At 40.8% G+C, this 22,531-nt stretch overlaps 1 protein-coding gene across 4 annotated transcripts in view; it reads right to left on the bottom strand.

Annotated features, from left to right (window-relative positions):
• The window catches only part of VPS54 (VPS54 subunit of GARP complex), a 45,552-nt gene extending 23,021 nt beyond the window's left edge, over window positions 1–22,531 (bottom strand). The window contains exons 1-11 of one of the 4 annotated variants that reach the window (XM_085576142.1): window positions 22,430–22,514; window positions 22,071–22,153; window positions 13,707–13,868; window positions 12,769–12,874; window positions 12,633–12,677; window positions 12,066–12,139; window positions 11,132–11,210; window positions 8,502–8,536; window positions 7,070–7,201; window positions 4,240–4,625; window positions 242–368 (exon numbers count right to left, since the gene is read on the bottom strand). In XM_085576142.1, coding sequence (XP_085432268.1) covers window positions 242–368; window positions 4,240–4,625; window positions 7,070–7,201; window positions 8,502–8,536; window positions 11,132–11,210; window positions 12,066–12,139; window positions 12,633–12,677; window positions 12,769–12,778 — 888 coding nt within the window. In that variant the 5' untranslated portion in view covers window positions 12,779–12,874; window positions 13,707–13,868; window positions 22,071–22,153; window positions 22,430–22,514. Of the gene's footprint in view, window positions 1–241; window positions 369–4,239; window positions 4,626–7,069; window positions 7,202–8,501; window positions 8,537–11,131; window positions 11,211–12,065; window positions 12,140–12,632; window positions 12,875–13,706; window positions 13,869–22,070; window positions 22,154–22,427 lie in introns of all 4 variants that reach the window. The other 3 variants (XM_085576143.1, XM_021555839.3, XM_085576141.1) reach the window with 3 other exon arrangements.

The raw sequence follows: 22,531 nt of genomic DNA, 5'->3' as shown, positions 1-22,531 counted from the left end.
AAGAAAACTAATTATTTTGAAAAAATAAAGTGGGCCTGGATTGCAGTTCAGAGTTTAATTAGAATTATTTAATCTTATCAAGCACAAAAATAAATGGGTGGGGAGAGGTGTGGATGAGAAGATAAATAGTCTAAAATTATAGTGTTGCTACTAGGGACCTGAGCAAATTAGTTGGTGCTAATTAAGTATGTTAAAGATGCAAACATATTCATGAGACAGTTTATTTCAATAACAGACATACCTCTTCTAGAATTTGGCAATCATCTTCTAGGGGTCTATTTAAATCATTGCGAGCATAAGTTGAAAACTCTGCAATCATCATTTTATCTATCAGCTTCTCCAGTTCACAAAGCTGTGAGCCAAGATGCCTAAGAAAAACAGCCATTGAGATATGGGGTAAATAATCAACCTGAAAACGAATCATTAGTTCACAGGTGAAGAAAATAACCACCCAGCAGGAAATTTCCATGCAATCAACGCTGGCTTAATGGGAGGCTCCCATCTTTCACTCCTCAGAGCAGCTGAAATCATGCATTTTTCAGGGGCACTATCACCTTAAACCAAAACATATGGACTTGAATATTGATGGAGGATAAAATTTGGAAGTTGGGCTTTTTGCTTTTTTTGGAAGGTGCGAAATACCTCTCTGCCCAATGAGGTGAACCAGAACTAAGAATACTCAGTGCTTGTCAGTATAAAGGTGTTAAAAAGAAGGAATACTTCTTTTGCTTGTTGAGTTCCTCAGATCATCAGTCCACAAGTTCTTCTAATTCAGACCTTTGATCTTTTGATGTGATCACAGATTAAATTCACATGACAGGATGGCTTTCAGAGAATACACAGGAGTTTTTAAATTTGCCATTTTTATGCTACTCTAAATGAAAAATATTTTTCCCACGTATGGGAGATTTTAGACCATATTTTGCAGACTGTTGTCATACAGAACCACAAGGGAATTTCTCACATCAGAAATGCCAACCACCCGTTAAAAGTGTGAACTTCTGAGCTGTCAAACACTCCAGGCTTTTCAACTTCCACTAACAGCTGGAAACAAGTGTCTGTAAAAATCAGACTGCCTTTTCTTTAACAAAAACAAACAGACACTTTGCAAATGAGAATTAAGGGGAGCTATGATATTTTAGATAAGCCTAGATACAAAATGGGGGGGATGAACATGGCTTTCATTCAGTGCTGGTGTAGCTGGATCCTTTACTGTTAGAGCTTAAGACTCCTGGTTCCTCCTCCTTGCAGAAACCCACATGGCCAGCACTGAGCTGAAGTTCATGAATCTTGCTGGATCTGAGTTGAGCAGATTAATTTATTTTAATTTCAAGATGACTGGGGATGTACCTGCTTTTGAAATTGTTGTTCAATAATTCATTGACATGGACAAAGCAGACACATTTCAAATATCTACTTTAAGCAAAAATAGCCTGTAGAAAATCCAAGCCAGTTGCATCATGGGCATTTCAGAACAAACACAACAGGGAAACACCTCAAAGATTAATGTAACTGGAGTTACAAAACTGACTGCAGCACTAGGAGCCACAACACAAAGGCTCTCACTGAGGTAAGCATGAAGATGCTCCTGGGTACATTATTTCTGTATCTGTGCTGAACTGCACTGAAACACACCCAAACCTGTCCTCTCAAACCCCAGCTATGCAAACATCCAACAGCTCCCAGCACCTGCCCCCACTGCTCTTTGTCCAAGAGGTTCTAGTCCCTAGCAGCCACAGAAATACCTCCAACCTGAAACACTCAGGAGCAAGCCAAACCTTAATTCACACTCCAGCAAAACACCTTGGGAATTATCTCTGAACAGGTACCCCTCACACATCAGATCTTTCCAATGAATGCTGGATATGACAACTCTACCATGGAAAATGACAACTGCAGGGTACAGCCTCTTTTGAAACACACAAATGAGAACTATTTTTCTGTGTATCTGTGGTTTACTGTATGGAATACTATAAAAGTGTGGTTGGCCAGCATACCTGTGGGGAAAAAAACCCAAAACACTAAGCAAAAAACCAAACCACCCCCCCACCAAACAAACAAAATCACTTTATCTCCATCACCCCAACAAGGACTGTGAAAACAGTGCAAAAAGTGTTTTCACAGGTTTTTAAGTTAGTTAACACATTAGCTTTCTTTTGTAAATTTAAGAGTGAACTTGAAAAGGTTAGAGCTCTAAAACTTTAATTCTATCCCAGAGTAGTAGCAAGCAGTTACAACTGACACACATCATTGGTGACATTAACCCAGACTAAAGACACCAGAGTATTCCATCACAAAACCTTTACGATTTTTTCATTTTTTGCTACAACTAGAAACAAAATACATTTTTCTCTGCATACAGTATGACAAGGGAAAAATTAATTGATGATTGAATAGTTTTCTTACTGCTTTATATTGAATGATTCTGCCACGACTCAACTGGAAACACCAAATTCTACAAGCTGTCATGGTAACACTAAAGAGGTTGGGAGTTTTTTTTTCATCAGATATTTAGTAAAAAATAGTAACTATTTAGAAAATGTGTTATTGGTTTAGAAGGATGTTGTTAAAATAAACTGGGTATTTAACTCCCTTGACAACTGCATCATTCTTGCTCAGAATAAGGCAAGGAGACACCTTTGGTATTTCTTGCTGAAGATTATGTGCTTGCCACCAATTCAGATTTAAAAAAAAAAATTATTTATTTTTAGAATCACAACATTTTACTGAGAAGTTTTATCAAGACTTCCATCTTTCCACTGCACATTATTTCTTCACACAAGCTATATTCACAGGCCACTGTGAGATTTGGGAATTGTGCTGGGCTTCTCAACTACACTTGCCTTTCTGGTGGGGTACACGACTTAGGTCACCTTAACTCACCTTTGCTGTCCAAAGCAGAGAGGACATTTCCCACACACACCACTGTCTGTAACTACCAAAACAACCAGATCAGCTTTACTCATAGAAATTATTCTTTACAGACAAGATGACTATCTACCTGCAAATATGTTCCACACCTGAGGGTAATTTTGAAACAATGGCACGTTCTTGGGACATCATGTCAATCAATGACACAGAATGGCACTCTGCTGACAGAGCACACAGGTTACCCAGCTGCCAAACACAGCTGATTCTGAGTGATGCTGGCACAGGGCTGTAGAACTGTCACCAAGGTCAATACAAAGGTGACTCAGTCAAGGGCTGTGCACCAGAATCAAGTGGTTAATAGCAGGAACACTAAAGAGGACAAACTGCACTGAGGCATCTGAAGAGAGACAAGGTACACCTTTTAGATGGTCTGTTTCCAGGTTTTTTAACAAAAACACATACAGCAACTTCATCCCAACAATTTATCAGCTTTTAATTTTTTTTTTTCATTTTTAATACTTTTTCTAGGACTTTTTCCTGAGTTCTTTTCTACATAAAATTTGAGTGTTTTTCCAAACGAGCTAGAAGAATGTGTTAGGAACTTGACAGAAGAGATGGACAAGAGCAGTAACTATATAAAGTTCTGAACATTCATGTTGCAGGTACTGAGCACCAACCATACTTCCATTATGCAAGCTGTGATCCACTGGGCTGCAGGAACCACAAAACCTCTAAAGAAAGCACCCCTCACCCAACATCAACTTAGAAAACCTAGCACACAGCTCCTCACCTGGCTGATGCAAGCCTTGGAGCTGATTTAACCACACACTGCTTCTGCCAGCATCATGCCACACCGGCAGCTTTGCATGCACCACTTTTAAACCACCTGTATCTTATGATAGCTTATTTTAAATAAGCTAGAAGGATTCTACTGTGTAAATACTCCTGCATGTTCCTTTAACAACTCCAGAAGCCACTAAAGGCACAGGCTCAAGGACACATCCTCCTGCTGCCTGCAGGAGGATTGCAGACCCCCATGTGGAAAAAACCTCTCAGCTACAAGCCATGCAAGATGAAAGTCCAGCCACAGCTTTGCTCTCATCTCTGCACCCCTAGAACACCTGTAAACCAGAACAGAGGACAAAGCATTTAGATGTCAAAAGTTCATCCCACCCCAAAAAAAACCACCCCATCTCTGGCAAAGGCATTAGTCACACTGCTTATGCCACACTTACATTTTATACCTTCTGTATTAGGTCCTCTAAGAATAAATGAACAAAGGTGGAACAAATCCCTTCGGCCAACATAATGTGCTCAACACAATCCAGTTCTGCTTGCATTTTATGTATTTCCTACGTGGTTACCTACCGGAAACTGTGAATACCTTGCAGCTCTTGTTGTAACACCTCTTGTGTTGTTGCTATTAAGTCCAAAGCTCCAACATACTCCGAAGTGGAGAGCAGCAGCTGTACTGTGGGCTGTGTTTGGTGTACAGTAGCCATTAACTTCAGTTTATTGTACACTTTTATACAGTTATTTCTGGTGAGCGACAGTCTTAAAACTCGAAGCGATCCTTCACACATTACTTTATCAATTTTAGAGATTTTCTCTCTAAGCAATTTTACAGCCTGGGAGGTTTTCCTGAGGTAGTCCTGCAACTCATGCTGAGAGGTCATTGCATGAAAAAATGCTTCTGAACGGAGAGAAATCTGATGAGCAATATTGACTTCCACAATGTCCAGATAATGGCTCAGCTGGGAAGAGGAGGAAAGAGGAAAAATCAACACTAATTGTTATGACTTGGAAGCTTTATCATCATGCAAGTACACTTTCAGAGCATTTGTCTCATTGTCTCACAAGGAAATTTTGCTAAAAAAAGTTAAATCCCTTTGTCGTTGTGGTTTAATAACTTCTTAAATTAACTGAAAATCACTGTGGGAAGACTGATTTGATGCCTTTTCTGCTTGAAAATAAAAAGTTAGAAAAGCAAATAAATCTAAAATACTTAAAGTTTTGTACCACATGCTTGGACACTGGCCACAGAATATGGAGGACAACCAGGAGACAGCTCAGGATACTGGTTTGCAAGCAACAGTATATATATGCAGATATGCTGTGAAATTTGGGTCCCTGAAGCTGCTAAAGTTGCAGCCACTATATTTGATGACACTGGAATGGCTCTGCTTATCTAAAAAGCTGTAGTACCTTCTTCGTAGAAAAATCTTCAGGGTATCTCTGGCTGCAGTTGTACTTTTGCCAACCAGCTGGAATTAGTACTAAGCCTGTTTCCTGTGTGCTGGCACTGTGGGATTCCCAGAGACAGAGTACACCTACATCTTCAGAAGCTGAAATTCAAATTCTCCATGTCCAACAGTTACCAGACCACCGTGCTGGCCTGATTCTTTGACTGTAAAAGCTCTGTGTTTTGGCTTATGCTGAATATGTAAACTCAAAGGACTGAGGCTGTAGGATGCTCATCTGAATGTTAATACTCAGATGACCTGGTTTCTCAGAGATGCCAAGCATTCAAACGTCCTGCTGAATTCCAAAAAGCCAACCAGAGATTGGAAAAGATTGGAAAAGAAATCAACTGGAGAATGTCTCCTTCTTGGAGTTATTTTCATGCTGCTTCCTATGGATACACTGGGGATTTATACAATATGCAAACCTTTTTTATTCACATCTAATTTAATCAGAAGCATCCTCCGCCAACCAGCTGTGACACACCTAGCCACAGGGAAAACCAAGACGGACTCTGACACAGGGATCAGAGAAAGGGCTGTTGAAAACAATTATTTATGTGCTTGTACCAACCAGATACCCCAGGTCCCTTCCAGAGCAAACAGCACCTGCCTCAAAGAGATTACAGTCCCAATGTAGGGCAACACATGTGAGGAGGTAAAGAAGAAAACATCAGGAGGAAATTTCTGAAGTAGATCAACAGCAGCCCAAAAGGCTGTAAGTAAATCTTGCTTAAGACAAGGTTTTCAAAATCCTTTTGGAAAATGTTGCCTAGAGCTAGGGACAATTATGGCAGCAGAGTGCTTATTTACATGTGGTAAGTGTAAACCTCATGCAGTTCAGAGGCTTTAAAAAGTAAAATAACAAATGTGGGCTAATTTCAGTCATACAAAGCAGTGTTTTCACTCCTCTGCATCAGTGAGGGCTCTGGGTCTGCTTCAACACAAGTCCTTTGAGTGTCCATGCTGCTGCCAGGCACATTTTGGGAATTTCACAGCATATACCAGATATTGCTTTTTCATCTTCAGACAGCAACTGCTCCAAAAAACTCCAAAGAAGCCTTCCTCCAACTTTAGATGTGAAGGACAACCTAATAAACCTTTGAGTTAACCTCCAGCAGAGTCTGTCACTTCTTTCTGAGCTGGCAGGAGAGCAGGAAGATTAATTCCCAGAAATTTGAAAACACCTTCCAGACAATCTCATGTTATTTTTTCCTAAGGTACCTCATTTTTCCTAATGTACCTCACTACTCAGATTTTCTAAAAGCATTTTATTGGTATTGGTACTGTAAAGATGACTCATTATGAGGTTTTCTATAGTATGACTATGTAACTAGCAAAAAAAGATAAAAACAACCAAGAAGAGACTTCTGTTTCAAATATTAAAGAAATTGCTCTGCTTTCATGTTCTCCTTTGTGAAATGCAAAAACAGATCAATGCAGACAACAACAAAAGTAAGAGGAATCTCCTAAAACACAAACACCATAGAATTTAGTATTGCTTTTAGCATAGAAACCACAGCACCTTGAGTCTGAAATTTTCCTGAGATGCTGGAAAATAACAGTGTGACACAGTGTACAACCCGTGCAATCCAGCTTTCCCTTCTCACAGAACTGCTCTTGCTCCCTAAGAAAACCACTCCACACCTCTGAAGTTCTCCATGTACAGCTGTTTCAGTAAGTTACAGCTGTCATGAAGAGCCAGTTATTACATCATACACAGGTTATTTTTTTCCAGATTTGACAGATCTACTGAGCAGGGAAAAAAAGTTCTCCTTCAGTAGGATGCTTCCTGCATTTACTAACAATCTGCAGCCTGGTATAAAAGGAGAGACAGCAAAGCCCAAAGTGATGTCTCAAGAAACTCTACACAGCAGCAGCCATGGAGCTCCTTTGCAGTCGCCACCAGCACTGATGGATAACCAAAATTATCAAGGTAACTTGTGTCAAAGTTGTACCTTTTCTTGAAGCAACTTGGAGGAAGCTGCATCACGATTTCCTTTTCCACCAGCAGTACTAAAATGAGACCATGGTAAAACGGCATTAAACGTTAAGGAATCTTCCAAGGCAAAATCTGGTTTCATAAAAATCTGAAACAGAAAAACAAAAGAAATAAATGTGCCTCACTCACCCCTATATTTTTTGCCCCAGTTAAACACATCTCCTGTCTCATTAAGCTAACAGAGACTTTATTTGTTGATTTTAAAATCCAGATTTTCATTTACCCAGGCAAACAAATTAATCCCAGACCTTACAACCAATGTACTTGTAAAGCTTGTGTGATCTGACAGTCATATCCTCCTGAAAGTGGAAGTCACAGCTCCAAAATTACATAGGTATTCAACCACCTGAGACGACCTGAACACCCTGAGTGTGCAAACACAGGCAGCTTTGAAGTGCAGGTGGACCCTCTCAAGGATTTGAGCAAAGCTTCCTCACTAACGAGGGCATCCTGCTGCTGCTGTGCTCATTCCTGGGGCACTGCTCCCACCAGGCTGATCATCCAGCTGGCTGTCAGGGTGCAGCCAGAGTTCCCTGGGAGGGAGCAGAGCCTCCAGCTGACATCCTTTAGGCAGGATGTAGCAACTGTGCTGGGCACAGGAAGAGAGTGTAACCGATAACATTAACCACACCTCCTGCAAAACAATTAATCTAAAATTCTCTCTGGTAACATTATTTATACTTGCAAAACCTTGAGCTTACAGGCAGGCAGTGGAACCCTCTTCCTTTTATTTATGAAGTGTAATTTTAAAAGGTTCAACACAGACAGAGCATCACACCACACTCAAGCATTCTTGTTTCCTGGACTTTAAAACACTGCAGTGACAGCTACTCAAGTCACAGCCTACACAACTGGCACAGAGATGCTGACCCATATTAACACTCTGACTTCTTACTGTACCTATAAAAAAATTATTCAGACTAAAATGGAATCTAGAGCTGACACAAAAACCCACATCATGTATGCTCCATGCTTATATGCAAGAGCTCTGATCAAGGATTCAAGGAGTTAAACTTAATGCTGAGTTGTACACTAGGCAATATTCAAGCTTTTCTCAAACTCTTCAGTTTTCCCTTCCTCCTAGACTGGCTAATTCTGCTCAGCTTTGAGGTCTTAACTTCATTTATTTAAAGATGAAAAAAAATAATGGTAGTTGTTAAAGTATAATAATACTTTAATAGAAAAAGTAAGACCATGGAAACAATAAGGAAAAAAAACCCAAAGCAAATCATCCTTAGTCTTTAAATTCTGAGCACTACAGATGCTCTTGAGAATCAACCCAAGTCATCAGTGAGGGCAAAATTTCTACAAGGAACAGAGTACATGCATATATTCAACACTTCATGTGAGAATGCCTTACAACAGCTCCAAGTCCACAGAAGCCATACCTTAGGTACTTGTTCCAGATCTGTCCTGGATTTATCTAAAATTAAACAAAACACAGGTAGTCATTAATGAGCAAACCATAGGAAACAATTCCCTTGAACAAGTGAATCCCAAGTGAGGAAGTTTCCAAGACAATGAAAACAGAAGGGGAGCAGGCTTACAAACTGAAATGAAACTTTCTGACTGAACGTGAGGAGAACCTTGATGACATGAGGACTGTCAAGCATTGGAGCAGGCTGCCCAGAAGGCTGGGTACTTTGGAGATTTTCTGGCTATTTATTTGTAGATATTTTCTGGATATTTCTATTTTTCTTGGTAAAGCTTTGAATGGCTGAACTGGCTTTGAGATGGTAGCTGCAGTGAAGGCCTTCTGAAGTCCCTGCCAACATGAAATATTCTGATTCCTTGAAGTGCTCTTTTGTCCTTTGCAGCTCAGGTCTCATGCCCAGACTGCTCAAGGGAGCTCGCACTTGGCTGCTTTGGCAGTGTCAGTGTTTGTCATACAAAGCAATCCACTTAGCACTTCACATTCATTAGTGCACTGGCAAGGGCCAGTAAAAGGTCCTTCTAACATCATCCCAGTTTTAATGCTTTAGACTGAAGCTGCCCATATAATCACTTTTGCCCAGCACTTGGAGATTGGATGCACAAAGACTGGCAAGAAGGATGAACAAGGGCTCAGGCCAGAGTCCCAAGCACTGAGCAAGCAGCACAGCAGCACTAATTCCCATGGAGTATGCTGGCTTGACAATTGCAGAGAGTGAGAGTTGAACTGGGAAAAGAGTTAATTCATTGTATCCCAGCAGAACTTGAAGAAAAGGAAAATTCAAACTTTTGAGGTTCAGCCAAAATCCCCTGTCCCACCCTTACTCATTACTTTAGTGGGCATTATGAAGTGGGGGCACACTGGAGAACAAAAACGTTGAGGAAATTAAAAGCAGCAAGCCCGTATTTCTGCTGGACAGTCTGCTCAACCCTGACAAACACGGCAAGTGCTACCCCAGCATCAACTCCCATACTGTTCTCTGGTTTTTACTTCATTTGTCTCTTACTTTATGTGTACTGAAGTACAAAAGGCAACCTTAGAATCGTTCTCAGCCTTTGGACAGACCAATTCTTACGGGAGTGAAAGGCTAAGTCTCGTGGGCAGGAGTTAGAGGAAGATGGGAAACAGTAACAGCAGAATTTATACAAAATCACAAGCTTCAGTTTACCAAATGATGCTTCTACTAAGAACTGTCCAGCTACACAAGCAGCTCCCAGTTACTTTGGTGGCAGCAACTTTCTCTTTTTAAAAACACTCAGACTCTTTTAAAATGGATTAAGCTAAGACTGATTTTGAACATGCAGCACAGACAGATTCATTCTGGAACAGCTATTCCAAAGTAACACCAACACAGAGAAACCCCACAGAAGGGCTCCCTTTTGCACAGAAGAGGAGGAAGAAAGTCAACAGAAACAACTTGATCAGAAGGAGTAAACTACTGAACCCTTTTTGCTGTATTACCTGTAGACATTGATATAGATAAGACTTATCAAACAAGGATTGATAAAGGAACCCTTTTATGCTAATAAAAACCCTTTACCCTTTTTAAAGAAGTAAATTAAATAATAAAAACTTTCTCCAAGTTATGAGTGTTTCTTCCCCTTTTACTTGTCTTTTTTTTTTTTTTTGTTTTGTCTCTTGACTTCCTTCCCATCTAGTTTCCTATTAGTTGAACTACTTCCAAGAAGTCCTGAAATTCAGCCTTCACATGCAGGTTTGAGCTCCCCAGCACAAGGCAGAATTCCCCAGACACACCAGAATAAATCGTGTCAAGAGCCACAAAGATGATTAAGAAACAAAGAGAGACTGTTTAGACTGGAAAAGCCCAGGAGAGATCAATGTGCTTAAAAATCTGAGGAGGGGCTGCACAGAACACAAAGCTGATTTTTCTCAGTGATGTCCAGTGCCAGGATAGGAGCCAATGGGCAGGAAGTGATACATGAAAGATTTCACGTGAACATAAGAAGTATTTTTACTGTGAGAGTGCTAAAACACTGAAACAGGTTGCCCAGACAGATTGTGTAATTTCCACCTGTGAAATTCACAACCCAACTGGACATTGTCCTCCCATAGGTGGCCCTGGCTTGAGCAGATGGCCTAGAGTAGATCACTTTGGGATATAATTTCCCACCTCAGCAATGACGTGACTCTCATAACAGAGATACAGGAATGGCACTGCAGTTCTTCACTTAGAAGCCAACACGTGATACAAATTTGATGCAACTGTTTCAATGGATCTTTAAATAAAAGCAGTTAAAGAAAATGCTGCCAGGGCCACAGTGACCCATCACAAATCCAAAGATGCCAAGAAAAAGTTTAAAAGCAGTAATCACTAAAGTTTTGACCTACAACATGTCAGCAGTGATCATGAACACTTCTAAGCCTACCATGTCTGAGTTTTCAATTCTTGTTTCAAAGAAATCAGCAGATATTATTGTACATTAAGATCTCAAGCAAGTAACAGAGACAATTAGTACATTATAGAATCAATGATGAGTAACATTCATAACATTTGCTACTGATTTTATAAGATAGTGATACAAAAAGACACCACTTTCTAATGACTAAAGGAGGCTTTGACTGTACCGTGAGTGTGTAATAGTGTCCTGTCAAAGGTATCTTTAGGAGTACAAATATTCTTGCACCTTTCATGAACCTTCTCTCTCTGTAGAAGAGAAAATATATTAAAGAATTATTCTGATGCTTAAAACCCAGAATTTTTTCATTTGAAGCAAAACATTCAATGAAACACAACTAAATCATGCAAAAGAATTCTGGCAATTTCACAGTATTTTCTTCCTCTTACAAGCTCAGACAAAGTTTGTCCAGGTGAAAGGCACCAAAAACTTCAACCTACAGTGGATGTGTTGTTTTTTTCCTGTATCTTTACATCTCAAGAGAAAACGAACACAGAAGTTATTGAAGAGGTGTAATAACTTCTCTACATAATGATATACAACCACAGATAAATGGTAATTACATATACAAACACTTATTTACTGACTAATCTAGGAATCACACTAACACACAAAGAATCCTTTTTCATTGCTAAATCAAATTGGATGAAAGTAGAAATTACTTGTACATATTACTAATGAGTACCTTGCTGAAACCACATATCTTGGTTCATCATGCTGAGCTTTGAATTTTAAACACCACCAGAACCCATAGTGGTGATAAATTATGTTTCTAAAGAATACCAATGTTAACTAGATTTCTGCAAGAAGCTACATCACAGCTCAGGTCCCAGTTTCAAAACCTTCCTTCATGTAGCAGTGACTGCATGAAGTACTAATTTTAAAAGATGAAATCCTAAAACATTTTAAATGCTGAATATGTGAGTTAATGGCAATAGTTCAGTTATAGACAATCTTGAACTACAATTACACAAGTAACACATCCTGCTAATTCTGAACCAGCAAAAAAAAAAAAGGAAGTTACAAACCAAGGAAGCAGAAAACAGCAGGAGACTTCTACATGTTCTTTCAGTTAAAAAAAATAAAGAATACTACATACTTACTGACACTTGTATTTTTAAGAGATTGTAGAAGTCTCCTACTGGTCCTGGTGTCCTTAGATGTAGCTTACACTTCCCTGTTACAAAAGAAATCACCAAGATAATAGGCCTCTATAGTTTAAGAAGTTAATGTATAAATGTTTCAATGTTTAGATTGAAGACTCCTAGAAAATATCTACAACCCCTGCAGCATGTAGTCATTTGATCCAAAGGTCTGAGAATGCTAAATTACATTGTAGAGCCCAATCCTTAAACAAGCCTTACAGGAAAAAAGGATCAAACACCAGAAAGAATAAATATGAACTGCAAGCCCTGGTGCAGAGCTCAGTACTCAGAAACAGAAGTTAAAAATAACGTGAAATTGCCTCAGGATAATTCAGAGAGCATTTTCCACACAATGGGTTCTGAGATTATAAAATCAGAAATGTCTAATGAAGACCAAAATAACACTGAAAAAGCAAAATCATTATCAATTAACTGTACAGTGGGCTACTAGCCAGGATAATCTAATTAGAAGGAGGATCTCTTTCTAGTTCTTAGGACTATGTGCACCTAACTGGGGGTTCTTACCGGAGTGATTTCCTGTTGGTATAATGCAAAATGTTCCTTGGTGATCTGTGGGAGGTAGAATGAAGGCGTGACTTCAGTGTCCACAAAGTCCATTCCCCATGTTTTTGTAAAGAAATCAGATTCCCTTTTTGCTAACCTAGGATCATTTAGTGCTGCTGGGAGATTGACTTTGGAATGATAAATAGTCCATCTTTGCTGATCCACAACTAGAGATGGGCTGTCATGTAAGTCATTGGGATTGCCTGCAGCACAAAAGACAAGACAGTTTGTTAGGCTGAGAAACAAAGCTGTAAGCCTTTGCTGAAATGTGGCTCTTAAGCTAAACCATATTTTACCAATTACATACTGGATTAGAATTATCTATGCAAATCACCGATGAGATTCTCCTGCGACACATCACCTTGCATTTCTTCCATGAGATTAACCAACTCAAGTTGTCAACACAGAAGCGGTGTATTGACACTCATTAAACAGATTTAGCTCAACATTAGTTTTTACTCAAGAGAAAGAGATTCCAACCACAAACTATTTCTAATAACCTGATCTTGATCAGAATGACAGCTGAAATTCGTTAGCATTATGTCGGAATTCTTAAGATCCCATCCCATCTACTCCTTTGTGTAAACTAAGCCTTAGTGCAACACAACAGCTGGAACCATGACCAAAATCTGGTTTAACAACAGCAGCAGAGGCTTAGTACTACAGACAGGTCACTTGCTTCTTCCTGCAGAAGGGCTGGGATGTCTCCCAGAAGGAATGCAGCCAGGCTCCCAGCACACTCGACACATCTGCTACCAGCTCTGTCAGACTGCACCCTCTCCTTACATGGACTATGGATCATAGCCGCCATGTGGAATCATGCAAGCAAAGTCCCACATCTTAAAACAAGCTGCAAAGAGTCTCTCCTATTGATCCAAAGGGACACTGGTGGTATAAAAAGGAATCACAGAATGCTTGGAAGTGAGACTATGGCTTAGTACACTACACCCAGCACACAAGAAATACTGACGGGGTAGCTGGCAATGGCTCAGCAAGCTGAGCTGCTTCCTCCCTCTCCCTGCACACCTGCATTACCTGTGGGCTCCTTGGGACACACGTCTGGCAGGGACTGCACAAGCCGGAAGTGTTTCGTGGCGTCCACTTCTTTTTTAAAGAAAGCATCGCTGCTGTTCGACTGAGGCACTGGTGAAGAACTGTGGCTTGATGCCATTGCATAAAATCACCACTTGATAAAAGCTAAATAGGAAACAATAGATAGCAAGGCTTTAATAAAGCTCTGGGGAGACACTGTAGCAAAACAATGACACTCCAGTATTGTTTTTAACTGCCATACTTCAACTGACACATTTCAACAACAGGAGAAAGTTTATTTTAAACACAAAAATAAAAGGCAGAATGTAGCTTTGTAGTCTGCTCCTCACACACCTGTATGTTTGGAGGACAGCCTGGTCTTGAGCACAGCAACAATAAAATGTTACATTTGAAAAAAAAAAGCAGCAAGTCTTTCAGGCACTTCTTCCTTTCTTGCCATAACTATTGCAGCCACCGTGCACACATTCACAATAGTATCAGGAAACCTTGTACTGGAATCAGGAAAACCGACAATTCAACTTCTTTGGCTGCCTAATGAAGTAGTTTATTCTACCATAATGTATTTCCATAGAGAAGACAATTAAATCATAGATCAAAAAGCTCCAGAGTAAGCAAAGTCCTGCTAATTTTCAGTTCAATTGTAAGATCCCAGTTTGAAAATAAATAGCCTTAAAAATTTTACACCAGGGCTAAACTTAATGAGTTCTTCCCATCTGTAAACAAAACTGCATTTCCATCAAAGTGTCAGACAGTAGCACATTGCACAACTATTAGAGGTCTGAGAGTTTATTAAAACTGTACAGCTCAAGGAGTGCCTGTTCAAAGGGACTCATCTGGATCCTCGCCTTTAAGGAGGAATTAAACACATCTAGCAAGATCTTAGTATTAAACTAACCCTTAATGGACACTTAAATTACTCACTACCCTGTCAAGGAGCACAAAAAGATTAAAGGCCAATTTTATCTTCAAGTGCTAAAGCAGGCACCAAGGGATGGCTGTATCTCACCGTGTCGGCTTCCAGCAGCATCACATATATTACAAACCTCATTTGGAAAAGAAAAAGAACAGGTTCTACTTTCTAATCGAGGTTGAAAGTGTCCTAAAAGACAATTCTAAAAGAGATGTTCAGCTATAACAAAGCATCCCAGTGAAGAGGCCCATAGTAAGGAAAACTTACTAGCAGACAGGGAATAGGAACAGTCAAAAGTAGTCAGACAAAAAACCTTTCCAGACATCTGACAGATCTTCCTTAAATATCATAAAGCATTAATCTCTCTCCCCCAAAAGCCCCACAAAACTCTTTTTCTCTACTACTTTTATTGCTTTTGTTCTTCCCTTTCCATTTCCAAAGTAACTTCTTCATTAAGCTTTTCTCAAATATTTTGGGGTGGTTTTGTGAAAAATCTAGTATATGATGATAAAACGCTTATTTTAAACATTCAAAAACACATCCAGTGCTATGTTGCCATGACCAAGTCTCCTAAAGGCATACAGTAAATTTATCTGCACTTGGAACTGCTTCCAAGTGCTGTATTTGCAGTTTTTCTCCTGAAAAAGCCTCTGTAATATGAGCCACAGTCTGCTCTAGTCAGATGTATGAGCAACTAGGGCAATTTGTAGAAGGCACTGAAATCTCATAACTCTTGCAAGCCTTTCATTAAACCTTTCTCCTTTCCCCACAATGAAGTACCATCTAAAAGAACTGTTTAGAATATGAATTGCCTCAACTACATAAATCTGAGTGGAGAAAATGCTATCTGTGTGATGCTAGTCAAAGATTTAAAATAAATTTAAAAGACGAGTTAAGACTGAAGAGTAGTTCAACACCTCAACATTTCAAAAACAAGCTCTGCCTACTCTTGCACAGGTATTTTCATTACTTATCGCTATGAAATATTTACTGACAATCTTAAAATAGAAAGGAAAGAGTACAATAAAATACAGTGCAAGCAGTAACCTTCATACTATTGAGTGGATTTCAACAAGATATAAGGCTTCATAGGCAGATGCCTTCTTAAGTGGCACGCAATCTGATGCTGTATTAAATTATTCATAGCTAGCAGCTATTCTAGTACCCTCATAAGTCAGGACCTTATGGATAATTAACCCAAATAAACAACCACATTTGCACAGGAAAACTCATCTGTGTACTGCCCCAAACCAGGCATTCCTCAAAATGCAGTCCTTAAATTGACCAACAAAGTACAACTCCAGAAAGCCAAAGAAAACTGGACAATAGTACCTGAATTTAATCCACATTACAAAGGAATATGTGCCAAGCCCATATAAAGGCAAAAATCCTGCCCTACACTCACCTCTGTACACTAACTTTAGCCACAACTGAAAAACTTTAATTTGTTCACCAACAGAACAGCAGCTCCTTGTGCTCCACTACTAAACATTTTTTTAGACAAATGAATCTATAGCTAGCCGCTAAATCAACATTTTAAAATACACAATATTAAACAAATTTGCTGATTTAAACATACCAAAAAAATGAAACTCAGTGTTAACACAGAATGAAACTTCTCCAGAGTATTTTAACTCATTCAATTTTCCATGCAAGTCAAAGGCAGGTAAACACAGTTAACTGCACTAGCTGTGCAAAATGACAGGCAGGTAAATGCATTAACTGCATTAACTGTGCAGAGTGAATTATGAAATGGTGAATCCCCTGAGTCTCTTACTTAGAAGAGATATGAGATATGGCTGTAGTAAAAATATACAACTGTGTAACTTTATGACATCAGTGTTTAAATGATATACCATTAAAATGGGTTAGATCAACTGTGTTCTCTCCAGTAATCACCATAATTTACAGACATTTTGTTTAGCTATGTCTATTAAACTACTGCAATTAAAAAAACGTCTGGAGGTTAGACACAAGAGTAGTGATGGAGCCTGGAACCCAGGATTATGGCTCTACTTGCAACGTACCTTCAATATATTACATCTATTTTGTACACACTGTATTAATTTCCTTATTTAAAAAGATTATATTAAATTACACCATCGCTGTAATGACTTAATACTCTAAAGTTAAACCAAATCAGCCACGGCAACAATGAAAATAGTTTTGATGATCTGAATTGACAGTATTCCAACAGTTTGAGTTGTACTTCAACTTACAGCCTCCTCTCTAAAAACATTATTGTTGAGCAACACGCTCAGCAAGTACAGTATGACACAGCTGTACCACAGAGCAGGGAACAAAACACTGGTGGATGGGAGGAAGAGCTGCACGCTTGGCCACTGCACAGTCAGCGAAAGAGCAGCTCTGTGAGCAAGCACTGCATTAATCACATGAGGTTATTTCTGAGATGACTGCACTGTGACTCTTGAGTTTCACACCCCAGGTTTCAGCTGTTGGAAGAGAGCACAACAAACAACAAAGTGTATTACTCAGAAGTGATTGCACAGGGTGGTTGTAACTCTGGAGAACGTGCTTGTTTTTCTAAGTATCAGGACTTGTACAAAAGTTCTTCAGAAACTGCCTTCCCATGTTCTGAGTGTAGTTATTCACATGCTTTGTTTTTCCAATAGCATTCATAGAATCTGCTCTCCACATTTTATATCATTTTCAAAAATAGTGACACCTAAGAAGAGACACTCAGCACTCAGGGAGAAGAGCCCCCAGGGCTCCAACTGAACATGCAACACTGAGCAAAGCTTTCCTTCAAGTATTCCCATTGTCCACAGCAAGCCACGCTTGGACACCAGCAGGTACTTTTCAAGGGGTATGCTCTGCATCCCAAAGGTAAGGCAGGAGAAGTTTCTCTGTGAACACAAATGGCATGCTAAAGTCCCTGCTGCTTGTCATGGCTTTGGCAACAACAGAGTGAAATGAAAATATTTCAAGCACTCGTCTGGCTACCCAACATGCTTTGGAATAGAAAACTATCAGAAGCCACCCACAAGTCAAGCTAAAGCAAGATTATTGCACCATAAGAAGATATGATAAATACCAAAGATATTTATTAAAGAAAAGCATACTGGAAACATAACTAAAAGATAAAAATATACAATGGACTCCTTCCAGGACCTCAACAGCTAATAAATGGTATGTTGTTATTGGCCTAATATATTTACCCTGTCCTCAAAAGTTGCGATTTCCCTGTGTATTATTTTCCAGCTCTAAATCAGCAGGATTTCACCCTGTAACAGGAAAAGCATGGTATGAGCAAAGTACACAGCACCTTTGTAAGACAACGTGAGCCAGACTGCACTAGTGCAAGCTTTCACTTTTTTTTTCCAACCAGCTAATTCCTCAGGCTGCAATTTCCATGCTTGTCCCTGGTGCCCTGAGGCAGACTTCCCTGTTGCAGCAGGGGAGGCAAGGTTAGCTTGAAGCAGAAACATTTAAGCCGTTTCAGAGACTGAGGTTAAGGCCGTGGGAGCTGTTCTGCTCTTTCTGAACACCTGCTTCCACCCTTTCAGAGGAGGAAGATGATGGCTGTCAGGGGAATGACGAGGCCAGAGTCAGAGGACAGCTGGGACATGTCCCCATGGCAAGCCACCTACATTTGGAGCAGGCTCCAACATGAAACCCCTTCACACAACTTAGAGAGGAGGCCATATGAGCCTGGCCTTTCTCAGAGCCTAATAAACATAACTCACAAAAAAAACCCCCACATATTTGAGTGCATTCTGCACACCCTAACTGTATCCCCAATCTCACGTTCTCACACTTAGCGTGTACCTTCTCTGCAAAGTTAACATGACTGATGAGCATCCAGGTTAGCCTTGCTGGGATGAAATCAACCCAACAAGGAAGCAATGTATGACTTATCTGTGTTTCCCATCAGCCCTGCTTAGCTACACATGCTGTTATGCTCCAGCAGATTCTAGAATTCCTCAGACTTTCCCAGCAAACTGCAGACTGAGGACTGTGAAAAAGCAAAAGCACTTGAATAGCCCAAAGAGTAATGCTACCACCCTCCCCTTGAATTGTCTCTTTCATAAGAACATCTCAAAACACTCTCCTCAAACAGGGTAAGAAAAAGCAGTAGTGACTCCAAAGAAAGAACAGAACAGCTGCATCTCCACTGCAAAGCACCATGGGTAGCCTACAAGGCCAGGATAAAACAACATCTGACTTTCATATTATCACATTTTGTACTGGTTTCTTTTGCCCTTCCCAGCTGTAGCCACATGAACAGCAGATTAAAAATATAAAATAAAAAAAAGCTTTAGCTGAGTTTCATTTCTTTAAACACAGGAATAAGATCCTCTGAAAATAATTACCCCAAAATGTCCCATCACTGAATGATGTCTTGTTACTTAAAATAATCCACAAGTGTAAACATTTTGTCAAGAACTGGAAAGCAATTTACATCCTTTTAGACAGACTATTTGGAAAGTAATATTTTGCTTTCATTCAGGTACCAAATAAATAATTACAGTAAACACTTGTGATGCACCCACTGTAGCAAATATACTTCCTCTCACCTGGAAACCCAACCTCCCAATGCTGAGCACCAGTTTGAAATCAGAAGGCAGATTTTGTGCTGGAGAAACAGACCTACCTTCAACTATTTATGTTATTATGCACCCAGTTCTTCCACACCAGAGATGTCAGAATCATTTAGAAACAATCATCAAAGCAATAAAAATACGTGTCAGAAAAGGCCCTGTGGTTAGCCGCCCACGGTATCACACAAGATGAGAATGAAGTCTCTTTGTACGCTTTTTTCCAGGCATCAGCATTACAGTGTGCATCATCCCCTTGGAAGACAGTGAAATACGAGCATCCTACAGAGCTCCAGAGACGTCCACACAGCTGAACAAAGACCAAGGAGCCCCAGCAGGCATTCCTGCTACCAGTCTGTTAAAGGCAGAGACTGCAGAGCAGTGACATGTGGAGAAAAGGCAGAAGAACTGCACCAGCCCCAGCAAAAATCCCAACACCAAGGTGCTGACATGCCAAAAGGAGTCCAACAGATGCTCACAGCAATTTGCGTCAACAGCACGATTCCCTGTGCAGCCCCTCCACTTGCCATCTCCAGGACTAGGCTCTTGTTCACCAGAAAATAACTTCCTAAAAATATGAGTTTTCATGGGAATCGTGTCTTTCCAATGCCTTACCCAAGTCCTGAACTGGAAGTGGCTATGAGGGAACGAAATAAAAATATTTCACAGTTTGACATGGTGCATAAAGCTGCGAGCAGAGACCAACAAAAAGCAGGCCCAAAAAGCACCTCACATCAAGTCCTGACACAGGATGTCAGCCCACTGCCACTCTACAGGGCAGGTACTCTGCAAACAAGAACATCCAAACTTTAACTTGGCGTGCAACAGAGCAACATGTTTGCTGATAGCCCTTGTGGTATTAATACCTGCCCAACAGAAGATCAAACAAAACTGACCACCTCTAATCACAGCAGTTCCTCTTCATCCCTCAAACAGCTTCTGTTGACAAAAACAGTAAATAATTCCACAGCATAAAACCCAGTATGGTCATGCTACACCTAGAATGCCAAAAACCAGAAGGAAGATCTTTCACTGCTGCTGACAGCGACTGTATAACAATGATGGAAACTCTCTAACATATAGCAAAGTGCTACACATGCAACTTCAATTCTAATAATCTAGCCCTAACACACACCCAAAATGGCCCCCTTTTCTTTTAATTTAAGACCCAGATTGATAGAGAAAAAGCTGGGATATTTAAGCTATTGGAGCACCTGATCACTACATGGATGTGTTTTGAGTATGAAGGAAACCTACTAACAATTATTTACCTTCTGCTGAGAATATTGGAGTTTTTTTTTTTAATCTAGTACCTAGGTGAGATGGGTGCAGAAAGCTAAAAATATTAAGACAAATCATAGATTTGCTAGTAAATATGATTTGGACTTACTCATATGAGGCCCCAGAAAAATGTACGTAGAACATCCACACTCATGCTCACCTGCTCACTCTTTCTACTCCATTCATAAAACAAGACAAGAATAGACATAGTATGAAGGAAAAAAAAAAAAGGAAACCAAAGGAAAACCGTGAGCCTCTCAACAGGAAGGACAATATAATGTTCATGGGCCTTCTTCATACTCACTGCTCCTCATTTTCCTCAAATTCTGGAGAAGCAGAAGTGGCTTCTTCACAGTGTTGCTGCCCCAAAAGAAGAAACAATACCTACATGATCATGATTTCATTTCCCAACCTCTTCCTGCTCAAACTGCCAAAGAGAAGCCTGCAGTCTGCCTTCTCCACTATTTCTAGTGCCACCTGATATTCTCCAGGCAAACAATATCTTTGTTCAACATTGGAAATGTGCATCTCCTTCTCCCCCCATGAAGTTTGTGCTTGTCAACAAGGCAAGACTCCTGCACATACGCCAGACTGCCACTACAGAGAAAAATGGTGCTGAAGACAGAGGGACACTTGGGATAGATCCTGTTGCTGGCAAATGGGATAGGAGAGGTAGAGATGCTTCTCACTGTGCAACCTTCTGGCCTCACTGGTGAGGCTGCCCAGTGATTTTGCGTGAACAGCTACTGATATCCTGTTTATTAGTCCATTTTAGGTACTTTTCTCCTACCCAATACACCACACTCATGCCCAAAGCATTTCAAGACCTTTTGTCTGCACTACAGTCTGTCAAAGAGTCACACTGACTCTCAGGTCACAACAGTAATTACTTCAGCCACTACAACAATTAACATACTGCAGCTGGGTTTTTCAGCAAGAGAGCAATTTCTTGCAGGGCTGCACAGCAACAGCTGCATAAGTCCGTAGGACTTCTCATTCAGGACTTCATCATCACAGGTAAGACAGGAAAGGCAATACACCATCTATGCTAGAAAATAATAAAAAAAAAACAAAAAACAAAAAACAAACCAAACAAACAAAAAAAGCCAAAACCCAAAAAACTACATGCAAATCTGTAGGCCAGTAATTACTTTGATGAACTTTAAAATAGGCATTCTATATTTTTTTACACTGGACTGTGATAACTCTGTGTCCTGTAACAGAAATCCTAAGTATTTAGAGAGTGTAAGAAAAATAAAGAAGAAAAAGGGTCTCAGCAATGTACTAAGGCCCAAACTGGACAGTCAGAGAGGGAAAGTTTCTGTTGGGATTGCAGAATATTGGTATTTTACACCCCTATATGTGTATTTCTCTCAACATCACATACCGTCTTTGAAAAATTACAGTAAAGAAATGCAAGAAATTAATCTGCCCACCACACAATTTTAGGGTCATCTACAAACCCAGGAACCATCGGATTCCTAGAGGGCTTATGGAACCAACGAGCCCTTTACATCCCAGCGCATCCTGGCTGCCATGCGCCGGAGGAAAACACTAAACACTTGCTCCGAACGTGAGCTCCCGAGCCGCCCGTACCTTACGGAGAACACGCCAGGAGGATCCCCCGGAGGCCGCCGTCATATCTCCCCCCGTGGCATGGTCGGGAACGCTGGCGGGACCTGCGGGACAGCGGCCGCATGAGGGAGGCCCGGCCTGGCGCCGGCACCTCCGCGCCCCCGCCGGGCACCGCCCGCCGCGGGTTACCATGGAAATTGGGACCGGGGAGCCGCAGGAAGGACGGAAAGCGAGCCGCGGGCAGCCCCCCGCCCGCCTCCCCGCGCGTCCCTCCGCTGCGCCGCCCGGCCCGGCCTCCCTCACAAAGGGCACCCGGCGAGGCGAAACTTTCCCGGGGAGCCCCGGCGGCGGGCGGGGACGGGCGGGCCGCCGCGCTGTACCTGCGGGCTGCGCGGCCTAGCGCGGCTCCTCCGCCGCGACACGTCGGTGCCCCCGCGCAGGGCGGCGCAGGAAGGGCGGCGGGAGGAGCCAGCGCCGCCGCC

This window comes from Lonchura striata, chromosome 3, assembly GCF_050655825.1.
Source record: "Lonchura striata isolate lonStrDom1 chromosome 3, ASM5065582v1, whole genome shotgun sequence".
NCBI classification, from domain to species: domain Eukaryota; kingdom Metazoa; phylum Chordata; class Aves; order Passeriformes; family Estrildidae; genus Lonchura; species Lonchura striata.
This window is presented reverse-complemented; position numbering and strand designations above follow the sequence as displayed.